Here is a 14,261-nt window from a genome sequence, read left to right as displayed (position 1 = left end):
GTCAATCATAATACAGGATGTCAAAAAAAGCCAATTAAAAAAAATGATGACAAAAGCAATTGATATGTTCATCACAGTTGCGGTTACCAGTTTTCACAGAAATTTTGTTTCAAACGAAGACGCGTGGCGACCTGAAGCAAAATATCACCAATGCCAACGCCGCCGTGTATAAAGCTAATCTACTACAGTAAAAAGGTTATTGAAATAATTTCTACATAGTTAATAAGAGGGAAGGAGGTTCGTGCCTTACGACTCTTTCGGCTTTCCGAGAGGAAGTGTTGTAAGCGCTTGGATGGCTGCCGGTGACCGCAAGCGTCATTCGGGGTGATGAAAAGGCTCCCTCAGAGTCATGTGATGACGTCTCTAAACATGTGACCCTGCACCTGATGCTGGGATGATGCAAACATTAAATAACGAACGGTATAAGGAAAGACAAGCCTTTTGTTTTTTAATGTCGTGACAAGTCATCAAAAAGTAGCAGACACACAAATGGGGAACTTTTACACGTCAAGTGTAAATTCATATGGGGTTGGATTGGGCAACTGACACCCACTCATCCTTGGAAATTGTAATGGATCAAACAACTGTTGTGAATATTGCTCCAATTGTTGAGTGAGACAGTGCTTAAACACTGAATAATTCCTCAGTTGGTATTCAAAAACTTCAGACAGTCAAGTTATTCAACAGGATTTTTTTTTTTTTTTTTTAAACATAGAGCCTGAAGTTTCACCCATAAGCCGAATATCTCGAACTTTTGGCAAAAGAACCTCAAGCGTTACAAGGCAGCGATGGCTTTGGCTGCTACTCTCCTTCCCAGGGGCAGACTCAAGTCAGTGACGGCCAGGACCACTTTGGGTTTGGCCAGAGCGGGCAGCTTCACCAGCTCAGAGACCTGAAAGCACAGAAACAAGGGGGGGGTGAACGAACGCATACAACATGTTGTGCAACACTTGAACACTTGAAAGACCCTGAGCAATGTTTTTTTTTTTTTTTTTTTTTTGCGGAAGATGCCAGTTGCCCCATGAATCAGTTTTCCTGACTTTGTACATGTCCGGGCATGTACATGGCCATTCAAATTTGATGGTCATGGGGCTTTACCAGCCCCTTTGAAAAGATGTTATGGTTAGCTTTCATCCAATTCTCAGCGAAGACAAGGACAATACAGCGGTGCTTTTCCTCAAATCATCTTTCCCCACTGAAATGAATGAAAATCACAATTATCCATTCCAGCCTTTCTCCTAAAAAAAGAGCGTATTGTATTGCATTGTTTGAGGTTTAGTTTGACAGGAGGGGTCAAGTGCTGATAATAGACGATGGCAACGTACAAACCTGAAAACAGCCGACACCACAAAGGAATTGAGAACATTTGTTCTGTCGAGTCAACATTTATGTATTGCAAGAATGAGCACTTCATTCGGCTATTTTCCCGTAAGGTTCGACAAAAGGAGGCCCCGCCTTGGCCTCCCTCCCCTCCGCCACCTGTCTGGCCTCCCCTCCTGACTCACCATTGTAAAAGGCATGAACTGCAGGATGCTTCCACGACTTCCCTGCTCCAGGCATTCCACACACTCCTCCATGAAACTATGCACAAACTGCGTGTGAGGGCCCGCCATCTTGGAGCCCAGGATGGAGGAAATGAGAAGGAACAGGTTGGCTGCGGAAAGGGAAACGGATCTCATAAATTGTCAGGGTTGAAATTACATAATCCTCTTGAAAGTAAAACGTCACACACTACTTATTACACAATCCAACACAAAAGCAGCCAGAAAATTCTGGCTTTACAAACACAGTTTTTTTCAGGATGGTTGCTTGATCACCACCTCACACAAAGAGAATATCAAATAGGTATTTATGACACAAATCCTCCCTGCTTACGTCATGCTGTGGCATAATTTTCTGTCTAAGATCTTGCATGAGTCGTACTGACCAAACAAATTATTCGGGTGTGTTTGGAGGAGGGGGAATCAATGGGGACACCTCATGATGAGTAATTCAGTGAGGACATCGCATGCCACGACGTTTCACTCCGGAAATGTTCCTCATTTCAAGGGGAAGTGTTCAGCGTCTGGAAGAGGCAGATATCTCACCCAAGACGCGGTTGAGTGGCTCTCTCATGTTGACAGTGTGGAGCTGGGAGGCAGAGAGGGAGCTGCTCATTGATCGGTCTCCTGAATGACATCAGTGGAAGAAAATTACACATTCCGCATGAAGTAGTATTCATACATCGCACTTACTTTGCTTTCACTGGAGTATGAAACGGTATTTTTACTCGGCCACATCGAGCTACGATCCACTCGCGACTTTTATTTTGATTTATCTACCATTGTTTGCGGGATCTCACGTGTGGGTTTTGGATTGTCAAAGAGAGTTGGGCACTGTCACACGACTCCGCTTTGCCAATTCATCAGAACGACTCGTAAAGTTGGACCGCATTCGACGACTCAAAAGGAGCCGGGCAGTCACATGACCACACACAAAGTCTCAGTGGTCTCACAGAGCAGCGGTCTGGACCAACTGGAGACGCTTCATGGAGGATTGGCTGATACCAAAGTCAAGTGCATGACAGTAATGTACAGAGCCACAGCTAAATGTGCACAGTTGCGTTCTATCTATATTGTGGCCACAATTGACAAAGCAGCGAATGCCAAAAGGAAAGCTCAAGGCCTGGAAGGACTTCTGTGTTGTGGCCGTCACAAAGAACTGGTAATCCTCATGCAACGTTGTGAAAGACGAGCGGGCTTCCTTCCGCAGTGGGCTGACATTCCTAAAATAGCCTCATGAGACACATTTCAGTTTCTCATTGAGAAAACATCATGACTAGAGTAAAGGTTTTTGGATAGTTTGTTTTCGTTTTAAATAGGCTGTACAGCGGCTCCATGAGATACGAGTTGAATCCGTTCGGTGGCCACGCTCGTACGGCGAAAGTCTTGCATCTCAAATCATCTTTCATAAACTGGCACAATGTGTTCTAATTGCACTCAAAAGAGAAACAATTACACGGAACGCAATGGATCAAATAGCTTGTGCTTTTTGATCATTTCATTGCCGCTTGCTTGAAGCGTTTTAAAACGCACGCACGAACGAGCGTGCGCTATTCATTAGCTCATCGATGGCGTCTCCCATTTTAGGTTAGCATTAAGCTAGTGGATTAAAAAGCAAAGTTACGCGGTTGTTTGAAATACACCATGTGTAATTCTCTAGCCTTCATGTTTGGTTTGACAGTAAACCGAAAGAGGGAGTGGAAATAAACAGTGTGAAGGCTGCCAAAGTGCTGCCTGTTGGGAGGTGCGTTGCGTTCACGGACACAAAACAGCGCTCGTATACACAGGCCAGAAAGACTAATGGCTAACTAACACCTATTTATGGACTGACCTGGACTGGAAAGTGCCACAGGCTCATCCTCATTGGAGCTGAGGAGACGCATGAGCTTGGAGGGTTGCGTGTCATCCAGGGGAAAGAGGCTGCTGTAGTCCTGTGATCCCAAAAAAAAAAAAGCACACAATTGACACACGTCACGCAGCTGCTGCCTGTACGGTGCGTTTACCTCGATGTCTTCTCGTTGTCTTCTCCGTTGATGAGCGGAGCAGGAACCTTTGTGGTTGGATGAGTACGAGCTGAGTGCGCACCACACGGACAACCTGAGGACGCATCGGGAGGGAGGTTCAATACCAGCGCCCAAAACAACGGCAGAACAAGGTCTTACTTGGCCAGTGCTTTGCCAGGAGGGTCGACCAGGCTGTGCCAGTGGGCAGAGTCGGTGAGCAAGTTGGGCACAATGGTGCCCAGCAAGGTCAGGGTGATTTGCTGACTGTCCAGACAGAAGATGCTGTAAAGCAACTCCACCACGCGATGGGCCCACTCCTGCCGAGTTTCCTTGAGCAGCTCCTAAAATTAAAAGTCCACACCCACTGAGATATGCACGCACACACATGGTCAAAGTTTATGTTTTGCTAGCCTAAAAGCATAATTGGTTCAGTCATTTTCAAATGCTTTCAAAAATAAGTTTGCGAAACACTGATTTCTAGGTTTTTAAAAAAAATGGCCTGAAATGGGGCCCAATAAGTACGTTTTCATCGCCCACCTACCTTGACCAAATTATTGGTGAACCAGAAGACGCCGCCCATGTTGAGCAGACTCTGGAAGAGATGCAGCGCTCGACTGTCCACCCAGCCTTTGCGCAGCACCAGCTGGAACTGCTTGGTGAGGGCGGCCCGGATGGGCTCTTTGGCCGGCAGCAGGTTGCGGTAGGGTATGGGCTCCTGGCCCTCCATGGGGGGCCGCAGCGTCGCCGCCGTTTGCTGGAAGACGTCGGCACACATGTGCTCCATGATGGAGCTCATTATTATCACGCTGGGCGGGGGGGAAAGGAACCCATTGAATCCAAGTCAAAACTTTTCATTCTTTACAGTCTTTTAGTCATTTCTATTTGTTTGTAGTAAGTGAAACGTCACAAAGTTTATTTTGCTCAATAGTCACACATCACACCTATGTTGTGTTTGGTATTTCGGGAGGGTGGAAGAAATGAATGGCCCTTCCTATTCATTTCAATCGGGAAACAGTCACAGCCGTATGTACAATAGCTCAATGAACAAGTACAATATGTGATTGACTGAAATTAATTTTGGCTGTAGGTAATGCACGACGCTATCATTTAAAAATAATATTCTTCAGATGGTGAAGGAAATGAAAGGTGATTCATGTGAATCATTTGAGGGCTTTATACCGTTCGCTGTAAAACTGCAGCGTGTTTTCGCCATAGAGCGGGGTGACAAGCTGGCGGATCATGGTCTGAGGCTTCTCCCTCTCGTCCCGCCCCAGCATCCTGACGTGGGCCACCAGCCACGCCACCGCACAGATCGCCATACTGCAAACTTTGCCCTTGATGTTGTCAGTGATCTTCTGCACTCAAAGGAGGATGTCAAAAAGAGGAAGGCGAAAATGGTGAATGGAAAGAGAATGTGTGACGAAAACGCATCCGCATTGGGTCATAGCAAAACTTCAATGGAAGAAGGAAACGGAGACATTAATTAGACAACGCTGGGTGATGTCACGGATGACCACACGATCACACCTCACTTACCAAGAAGGTGATGCTCGCTTGAGTGAGCAGTTAAACAATACAATTCACAGAAGACCGGACAGACCTGCACTGCCTCCACAGACAGCACGCCGTTCTCCCATGCATTCAAAACTTCCAAAATGGCCGCCGGCGTGCTGAGGCAGATTTCGTGCCATTTCACTTGACTGTGAGCAGAGAAATGAACCATTTAGGAGGTCATCGACATTGGATATGAAATACAAGTGAGAAAAAGGTATATCTAATACAGTTTCCTCAAACACTATATCATGGTGAATCCCTCGCACAGATATCGTAGATTTATAATTCTACCTATGAATATTTTGGACATATTGTTTCAACTCTTCCGTGTTCTTCCACAAATACAAATTTAGACTTGTGCGGCTTAGCCTGTCAAAGGCGTTTTGTATCATGTTAGCATTAAGCTGGTGGGGGTGGGGGGGTCGATAGATGAAACTGGAGATGACATTGTGAGGTGGGAGGGGTAAATTATTATCTCTATATTACATATTTTTGTCCGTCGTGGGTCTGTATTGTCGACCCCTGTGAAAAACGGGTGCTCACTGTAATACGATCAATTATTTTCGAGCGTGATGGGCAAAACTTAGTTGGCAACTCACACAAGCTTCATCTCAGATGAATTGTTTAGCAGGGTCACCAGACTCTCTACTTTCCCGGGCTCAGGCCGAAAGCAGGGGTGATCCGGGTTCAGAATCTTCCCTTCCTCGGGCATACACGTTTGCAGCCACGTCTCAAAAAAGGGAGTCTCCCCTGAGGGACTGGGGTCAGAAAGGACCACCTGTTGGAGGGAGATGGAGCACAACCGGATTTAGTGGCTGGGGACTGCCAAGTAAAATGCCAGTGATGCCATCTTGTGGCTGCGCACTGAAAAAAACATTGGCTCGGGACTTTTGACATCAATACAATCAAGCAAGACCCAGGGCTGACCTCGGAGCCGTACGTCTGCACCACATGGCAAAGCATCAGGAAGGAGATGTCGAAGAGCAGGGCCCGGACGGAAGCGGACTTGGCTGCGGGAGTGTTGGAAAAAGTTTTGAACATCCAACACACTAAAAATCAGCAAGGCAGGAAAGCATCGGATTGATACTGTACTTACATCCTTCACCGCTGATGTGCTTGGGAAACTCATTAAGCCTGTCAACAAAAACAACGGTGCTAACCTGCTGTGCATAATATATCAGCACCAATACAAATGCTAAAACCAGTTGAATGCACAATATGACCACCAAATGAAAAGCGTGGCAATTCCAATCAAAACTGAGAAACTGGGGGAAGTCGCGACACCGGTCTTTCACAGAAGGTGTACTTAATGAAGTGCCTGAAGCGTGTACTAACTTGATAAACTTTCGGGCGAACGACTTGAGTTTCCCCGTGGCGGCTGCGGCCGCCAGGAGCAAATCCAAGCTCTTGCCGGACAACATGTGACCAAGGACACCCAGAAGGCCCTCCGGAGACTTAGAGTGGTCGGCATCCACCGTCTAACGGGCCAGACAGAAGGTTTAAGTTTTATTGTTTGAGAACACCATTAAAGTAATGATAAGTCAAAACAAAAAACGGTGACACACACACACTCGTTTTCACTTGAAAAGTGTAAAAGGGAAAAACAATCCATTCGGTTTGCAAAGTCATCACATGTTGCAGTTCCCAGAGAGAAAATTTTGCAGACAAAGCAACCATACCTTGATACAGATCTAATTCCGTCCACAAATACACCCACCTATCTATTTTGGTTTGATTACTAACGTGGTGTGTGGGAAGGACTCATGTCTGATGTTGAGACACGCAATGAGGACACACAACCCCCCCCCCTCCACCCCCAACATAAAAGAACTAAAACAAAACACGTCCCTTTTGAAAGTACGATTTTTATTGGATAGGGAGTAGTTGGGAGGTAAAGGACGAATTAGCCAGAAGTTTTTTATGACATGATTCTATGATGCATATTGTAACTAATACATCAACGCAGCAATTGTTATGATAGTCGCTGACTTCTAATTAAAGGGTTATGCGGCATTGGCAGACTCAACCTTTAGACCTTTTAAGATTCTATTTGGTGCTGAATAGACAGAAGTCAAATCAATAATGAAATAAATGCAAAGAAGAAATGCAGGCATTTAAGCGCGCTTTGTTTCTACCTTGAGAATATTGGTCACGGTGGGCTCAGCTCGGAGGATGAGGCCCGGGTTCGGTTGGATGTTAGCATTTTCCGCGGTTTTCAGTTTTGGGGAGAACTTCCTGTCCTCCGTCCTAAATCAAAGGTGCAGCGAGGTGGGGGCGGCGGATTGGAGGATCGGATGAGAGGTGCGAGGAAGGAGGAAAAACAAGGGATGGGATGTATGATACTTTATGAATACATCAAAAAAAATACCAATCACAGTTTGGAACGTGAAAACAATCGGAGAGGGACAGCGTACCGTTTCGATGTGAGGACCTCCGTGTTGGAGTCGGACAGTAGGCCGAGCTTGTTACACTCCTGGAGCAGCATGCCCAGACAGTCACAGCTAGGAGGAAAACGGTTTCTTATTAAGGATGGAGCGCTTTAGCACAAGACTTTTGCCATGTTTTGACATTGAGGTGGCAGGAGCCTGGCACACTCACTTGCATCTTTGGTCAGCTTTGTCCAGCAGTGGCGTCAGTTTGAGGAGGTACTGAAAGGCAACGTTCACATCCTCCGTAAAGTCCTGGAAAACAAAACGGGAAGAAAAGGAGCATCTTACAGCTTCTAAAAAGGAGAGAGCGGCTCATCAGCTTCCAAACATTGTTTCACCTGTCCTTTGTCACTCTGAGGGTACTTCTTCAGCCGGAGCAGAACTTGTGGAATCTTAGAAATGGAGAGATAAGTGAGTGAGTTTTGTAGGGCACAAAGGGTTTTCTTTTGGCTGGAACAAAGAAGTCTAAATGCAGTCACCTTGAGGAAGGTGAAGGCAGTCCATTTCAGCTCCTCGGTGCCCTCTGGTGACTCGATGAGGCCGGTGAAACACGCGCTGCCCCACCACCGGCTGCGTCTCCCCTGTCAAATTCATGGTCCCTTCCAGCATGATGAAGGTGTGGATTGACGGGAAGGAGGCGTGCAGCAGCGGGTCACACTGCACCGACAGCATCTGTGGAATGCTGAGCAAAAAGGGGACGTCATTGATTTAAGATGGCACAAAATGACAAGCGAGAAGCTCGAGTTGCAGCATTTACAAATGAAGGAGGGAGGGCGCACCCTTTCACCAGTGACAAGCTTTCCTCTAATTGAGTCCGCAGCGATGAGTTCGATATAGAGCCGAGGCCGTCGCTGACTTTAAGAAGAGCCTGCTCGACATTACTCCAGGATCCTTTCGGGAAAAAAAAAAAAAGCCATAAAAAAACTGAACATCAAGACTGTGAAACATCAACAAGATCTGTAGAGCTAGGACTCTCACAAAAAAGATTCAATTTTACAAAATTGTCAAAATGTATGTATGGGTCACCTTGATCTTCGAGCCGAGCGATGTGCACCAGGGCTCTGTTCTTGGTGCTGCTCATGAGTTTGTGCACCCTCTCCCAGCACTCTGTCAGACAGGCCTCGGTGCCGCCCAATGGACCCGGTTCCCTCAGCTTCTCACAATAGCAGGCGCAGCCCTGCAGCAGCCACACCACCACCCCAAGCAGCGCACGACACAGCCCGATGCATTCCTCGGCCTTCCCGTGGCAACTGCAATTTAAAGGAAAGTTGGAATGCTAATTGAACATTTCTTCTTCTCGTTTCCATCTTATAGTAAAGGGTTCGATAGTGCACATTATATAGAAATGACTTACGTGAGGCGATGGCAGAACATGTCCATGATCTCAAGGAGGGACTTGACGCACAGATCCCGAGAAAAATCATCAAACTGCGAGGAGAGAGGCGCGTTTATTGGCTCATCTACATTTTAATATAATGTACTATGTCAAATGGAATACAGTCAACCCTCGTCAATTCGCCCATTTGCCAACTTACATAACTCGAGGAAATTTTCTGTAGAACGTAACTGGAAAAAGCTGGCAATGTACATTCATCTGAGCAGGGTAGGCAACGTCTCAGTATTTTTGGAAGTGGTACTTGGTGTAAATCGTTTGAGAACTCACTTTACTTTGGAGTCAGCCAATCCGCTATGAAGCATCTCCATTGGTCGCACGTGCTCCATAAATAAGGGTTGAGTTGAGAATTCATAGGTAATACATTTTGACAACATTTTTTAAGTGGAGGCGACGCGCTTCTCAAATTGGTGCGATTGGAGGCAGATCTTGGTGTCTAATCCCCGCAAATAGCAAGTTGACTGTATATTGCCAGCGGCTGTTCTTGTGTTACCTTGCTAATGGCTATGAGCACACTCGAATAAGACACCATCTAAACACAGAAAGAGGGAATCATCAAACATTGCAAATTGCAAACTCCTTTTTAAGTGATCTGTCACCTGTGAATTTATGGCATATTTGAGATATGACAAGATAAGTGGGTTAGGAGATGGACCAATCAGCGCCTGCTCCATTAACGCCTCTGGAAGATACACAAAGAGGAAGAAAATACTGTAAGACATAGGACATGGTAGGTATACTGAACAATTCTATTTTTTTCTCTTTTTACACATACAGTTCATTCATTCATTCATTCATTTTCCGAACCGCTTTATCCTCACTAGGGTCCCCACTAGCCTACTGCCAGCTGTCTTTGGGCAGTAGGCGGGGGACACCCTGAACCAGTTGCCAGACAATCGCAGGGCACACAGAAACGAACAACCATCCGCACTCACACTCATTCTAAAGTAGTAATGGACAGGTCGCAAAGGAAGAAAAGACGCCAAATAAAGAAGGAAGGAATGAATGAAGGAAAGCATGAAGGAAGGTTGGCTGTTAAGATGCATGAATAAAAATCAGGTGTGATGGAGGGAAGAAAGAAAGTCAGGAATGAAAGAAGGAAGGGGAAAAAATATGCCAGGGGGGAAAAGCAATTCTGAGGGTACCTATTTTTGCCTCTTGATCCTGGCAGTCGTTAAGTCGCGATGATACCCCCCCCCCTCCACCCCCAACATAAAAGAACTAAAACAAAACACGTCCCTTTTGAAAGTACGATTTTTATTGGATAGGGAGTAGTTGGGAGGTAAAGGACGAATTAGCCAGAAGTTTTTTATGACATGATTCTATGATGCATATTGTAACTAATACATCAACGCAGCAATTGTTATGATAGTCGCTGACTTCTAATTAAAGGGTTATGCGGCATTGGCAGACTCAACCTTTAGACCTTTTAAGATTCTATTTGGTGCTGAATAGACAGAAGTCAAATCAATAATGAAATAAATGCAAAGAAGAAATGCAGGCATTTAAGCGCGCTTTGTTTCTACCTTGAGAATATTGGTCACGGTGGGCTCAGCTCGGAGGATGAGGCCCGGGTTCGGTTGGATGTTAGCATTTTCCGCGGTTTTCAGTTTTGGGGAGAACTTCCTGTCCTCCGTCCTAAATCAAAGGTGCAGCGAGGTGGGGGCGGCGGATTGGAGGATCGGAGGAGAGGTGCGAGGAAGGAGGAAAAACAAGGGATGGGATGTATGATACTTTATGAATACATCAAAAAAAATACCAATCACAGTTTGGAACGTGAAAACAATCGGAGAGGGACAGCGTACCGTTTCGATGTGAGGACCTCCGTGTTGGAGTCGGACAGTAGGCCGAGCTTGTTACACTCCTGGAGCAGCATGCCCAGACAGTCACAGCTAGGAGGAAAACGGTTTCTTATTAAGGATGGAGCGCTTTAGCACAAGACTTTTGCCATGTTTTGACATTGAGGTGGCAGGAGCCTGGCACACTCACTTGCATCTTTGGTCAGCTTTGTCCAGCAGTGGCGTCAGTTTGAGGAGGTACTGAAAGGCAACGTTCACATCCTCCGTAAAGTCCTGGAAAACAAAACGGGAAGAAAAGGAGCATCTTACAGCTTCTAAAAAGGAGAGAGCGGCTCATCAGCTTCCAAACATTGTTTCACCTGTCCTTTGTCACTCTGAGGGTACTTCTTCAGCCGGAGCAGAACTTGTGGAATCTTAGAAATGGAGAGATAAGTGAGTGAGTTTTGTAGGGCACAAAGGGTTTTCTTTTGGCTGGAACAAAGAAGTCTAAATGCAGTCACCTTGAGGAAGGTGAAGGCAGTCCATTTCAGCTCCTCGGTGCCCTCTGGTGACTCGATGAGGCCGGTGAAACACGCCTTCCAGATTTCCAGCACAAAGAATGGACTCGGGATTCTCTGTTGAGGACAGGAGATTTTTATGAAAGTGCTCTTGATTTAAAAAAAAAAAAAAAAAAGTAAACATTTGGTACAGCAAAAAAAAATAAAGAAATAAAAATACTGTATTAGAATCAATTAATCTGAAAAAAAAAGACAAAAACACAATGTGCATTATTAAACAATAATGTGTATGTGACCTATAGGTGCTTTGCCCCCCCCCCCCCAACTGAAAAATGCCCTCACCTGCATTCTCTTGATCATCATCAGCTGCTCCACCATCGGCTGCGTCTCCCCTGTCAAATTCATGGTCCCTTCCAGCATGATGAAGGTGTGGATTGACGGGAAGGAGGCGTGCAGCAGCGGGTCACACTGCACCGACAGCATCTGTGGAATGCTGAGCAAAAAGGGGACGTCATTGATTTAAGATGGCACAAAATGACAAGCGAGAAGCTCGAGTTGCAGCATTTACAAATGAAGGAGGGAGGGCGCACCCTTTCACCAGTGACAAGCTTTCCTCTAATTGAGTCCGCAGCGATGAGTTCGATATAGAGCCGAGGCCGTCGCTGACTTTAAGAAGAGCCTGCTCGACATTACTCCAGGATCCTTTCGGGAAAAAAAAAAAAAGCCATAAAAAAACTGAACATCAAGACTGTGAAACATCAACAAGATCTGTAGAGCTAGGACTCTCACAAAAAAGATTCAATTTTACAAAATTGTCAAAATGTATGTATGGGTCACCTTGATCTTCGAGCCGAGCGATGTGCACCAGGGCTCTGTTCTTGGTGCTGCTCATGAGTTTGTGCACCCTCTCCCAGCACTCTGTCAGACAGGCCTCGGTGCCGCCCAATGGACCCGGTTCCCTCAGCTTCTCACAATAGCAGGCGCAGCCCTGCAGCAGCCACACCACCACCCCAAGCAGCGCACGACACAGCCCGATGCATTCCTCGGCCTTCCCGTGGCAACTGCAATTTAAAGGAAAGTTGGAATGCTAATTGAACATTTCTTCTTCTCGTTTTCATCTTATAGTAAAGGGTTCGATAGTGCACATTATATAGAAATGACTTACGTGAGGCGATGGCAGAACATGTCCATGATCTCAAGGAGGGACTTGACGCACAGATCCCGAGAAAAATCATCAAACTGCGAGGAGAGAGGCGCGTTTATTGGCTCATCTACATTTTAATATAATGTACTATGTCAAATGGAATACAGTCAACCCTCGTCAATTCGCCCATTTGGCAACTCACATAACTCGAGAAAATTTTCTGTAGAACGTAACTGGAAAAAGCTGGCAATGTACATCATCTGAGCAGGGTAGGCAACGTCTCAGTATTTTTGGAAGTGGTACTTGGTGTAAATCGTTTGAGAACTCACTTTACTTTGGAGTCAGCCAATCCGCTATGAAGCATCTCCATTGGTCGCACGTGCTCCATAAATAAGGGTTGAGTTGAGAATTCATAGGTAATACATTTTGACAACATTTTTTAAGTGGAGGCGATGCGCTTCTCAAATTGGTGCGATTGGAGGCAGATCTTGGTGTCTAATCCCCGCAAATAGCAAGGGTTGACTGTATTGCCAGCGGCTGTTCTTGTGTTACCTTGCTAATGGCTATGAGCACACTCGAATAAGACACCATCTAAACACAGAAAGAGGGAATCATCAAACATTGCAAATTGCAAACTCCTTTTTAAGTGATCTGTCACCTGTGAATTTATGGCATATTTGAGATATGACAAGATAAGTGGGTTAGGAGATGGACCAATCAGCGCCTGCTCCATTAACGCCTCTGGAAGATACACAAAGAGGAAGAAAATACTGTAAGACATAGGACATGGTAGGTATACTGAACAATTCTATTTTTTTCTCTTTTTACACATACAGTTCATTCATTCATTCATTCATTTTCCGAACCGCTTTATCCTCACTAGGGTCCCCACTAGCCTACTGCCAGCTGTCTTTGGGCAGTAGGCGGGGGACACCCTGAACCAGTTGCCAGACAATCGCAGGGCACACAGAAACAAACAACCATCAGCGCTCACACTCATTCTAAAGTAGTAATGGACAGGTCGCAAAGGAAGAAAAGACGCCAAATAAAGAAGGAAGGAATGAATGAAGGAAAGCATGAAGGAAGGTTGGCTGTTAAGATGCATGAATAAAAATCAGGTGTGATGAGGCAACAAAGAAAGTCAGGAATGAAAGAAGGGGAAAAAATATGCCAGGGGGGAAAAGCAACTCTGAGGGTACCTATTTTTGCCTCATGATCCTGGCAGTCGTTAAGTAGAGATGACTGCTCTTACCTGCGAGGTTAAGATATTCCCATGTTGCTCCCTTTGGGAAATTCCTCTTGATATTAACAGCCCATTGGTAGTCACTCCAGCGCTCCTTCCAAGCCTGCAGGATGGCTTGCTTCAGGTTGACTACCTTCATTCTGGGGAGGAGAAAAAAAAGCCTCGATGTCAAACACAACTTTGAGACAAGCACCACCGGAACTGGAGGCAGTTCATGCTTGCGTCTGAATGGATGCTAATCCATCGATAACTGTGCATTCAATGATTTCCTTGAGGCATAATAAGAGTCGTGGGAACCATAACACGGAAAGAAACTACCGATTTAAAATACGAGTCATTTACTTGTTCCTCACCTTGTGTTATATGTGTTTAAATTCGCAACATATGTCTAATTTGAACTCTGCGTGGATATTTCTCAGCATCCTTGACCAAGCGACGCCATTTTGCTTTTAGTGATGCAAGCGATTATTGGTCGAAGCACCCGGCATCACAATATTCTCGCAGCGGATTGGCTAAATCCAAAACAATAATAAAACAACCCGACCACTCGGTGCCGCTCTTTACCACTATGTTGTGAAACTCGCAAACGTAGGTAAAATTAAAACTGTCGTTGCAAATTTAACAAAAGATTCAAAACGGGGTACAACACGTGCAGCGA

General features: G+C 45.6%; 1 protein-coding gene across 4 annotated transcripts; it reads right to left on the bottom strand.

Annotated features, from left to right (window-relative positions):
* Positions 1 to 434: 434 nt before the first annotated feature.
* med24 (mediator complex subunit 24) lies at positions 435 to 14,074 on the bottom strand. Of its 4 annotated transcripts, none has more exons than XM_019879570.1 (27): positions 13,957 to 14,074; positions 13,613 to 13,743; positions 13,019 to 13,101; positions 12,913 to 12,951; positions 12,382 to 12,455; positions 12,054 to 12,277; positions 11,807 to 11,918; positions 11,559 to 11,709; positions 11,262 to 11,333; positions 8,007 to 8,048; positions 7,866 to 7,919; positions 7,697 to 7,779; positions 7,513 to 7,599; positions 7,234 to 7,345; positions 6,434 to 6,576; positions 6,195 to 6,232; positions 6,026 to 6,108; positions 5,698 to 5,876; positions 5,145 to 5,244; positions 4,724 to 4,899; positions 4,086 to 4,350; positions 3,704 to 3,885; positions 3,545 to 3,638; positions 3,373 to 3,472; positions 2,088 to 2,168; positions 1,506 to 1,654; positions 435 to 892 (listed from the first exon to the last, which is right to left on the bottom strand). In XM_019879570.1, exons 2-27 carry the CDS (start codon positions 13,740 to 13,742, stop codon positions 776 to 778), a joined length of 2,970 nt encoding a protein of 989 aa, XP_019735129.1. In that variant the 5' UTR covers position 13,743; positions 13,957 to 14,074; the 3' UTR covers positions 435 to 775. The 4 variants fall into 4 exon arrangements, with proteins under 4 accessions (XP_019735129.1, XP_019735284.1, XP_019735045.1 ...); XM_019879725.1 differs by having other exon boundaries at positions 7,234 to 7,333; XM_019879486.1 differs by lacking the exons at positions 7,234 to 7,345; positions 7,513 to 7,599; positions 7,697 to 7,779; positions 7,866 to 7,919; positions 8,007 to 8,048 and adding exons at positions 10,447 to 10,558; positions 10,726 to 10,812; positions 10,910 to 10,992; positions 11,079 to 11,132 and having other exon boundaries at positions 11,220 to 11,333.
* Between the last annotated feature and the right edge of the window lie 187 nt (positions 14,075 to 14,261).

Source organism: Hippocampus comes, unplaced genomic scaffold, assembly GCF_001891065.2.
Source record: "Hippocampus comes isolate QL1 unplaced genomic scaffold, H_comes_QL1_v1.1 scaffold330, whole genome shotgun sequence".
Classification (NCBI taxonomy): domain Eukaryota; kingdom Metazoa; phylum Chordata; class Actinopteri; order Syngnathiformes; family Syngnathidae; genus Hippocampus; species Hippocampus comes.
The sequence above is the reverse complement of the archived record's forward strand: the minus strand, read 5'-3'. Positions and strand labels throughout refer to the sequence as shown.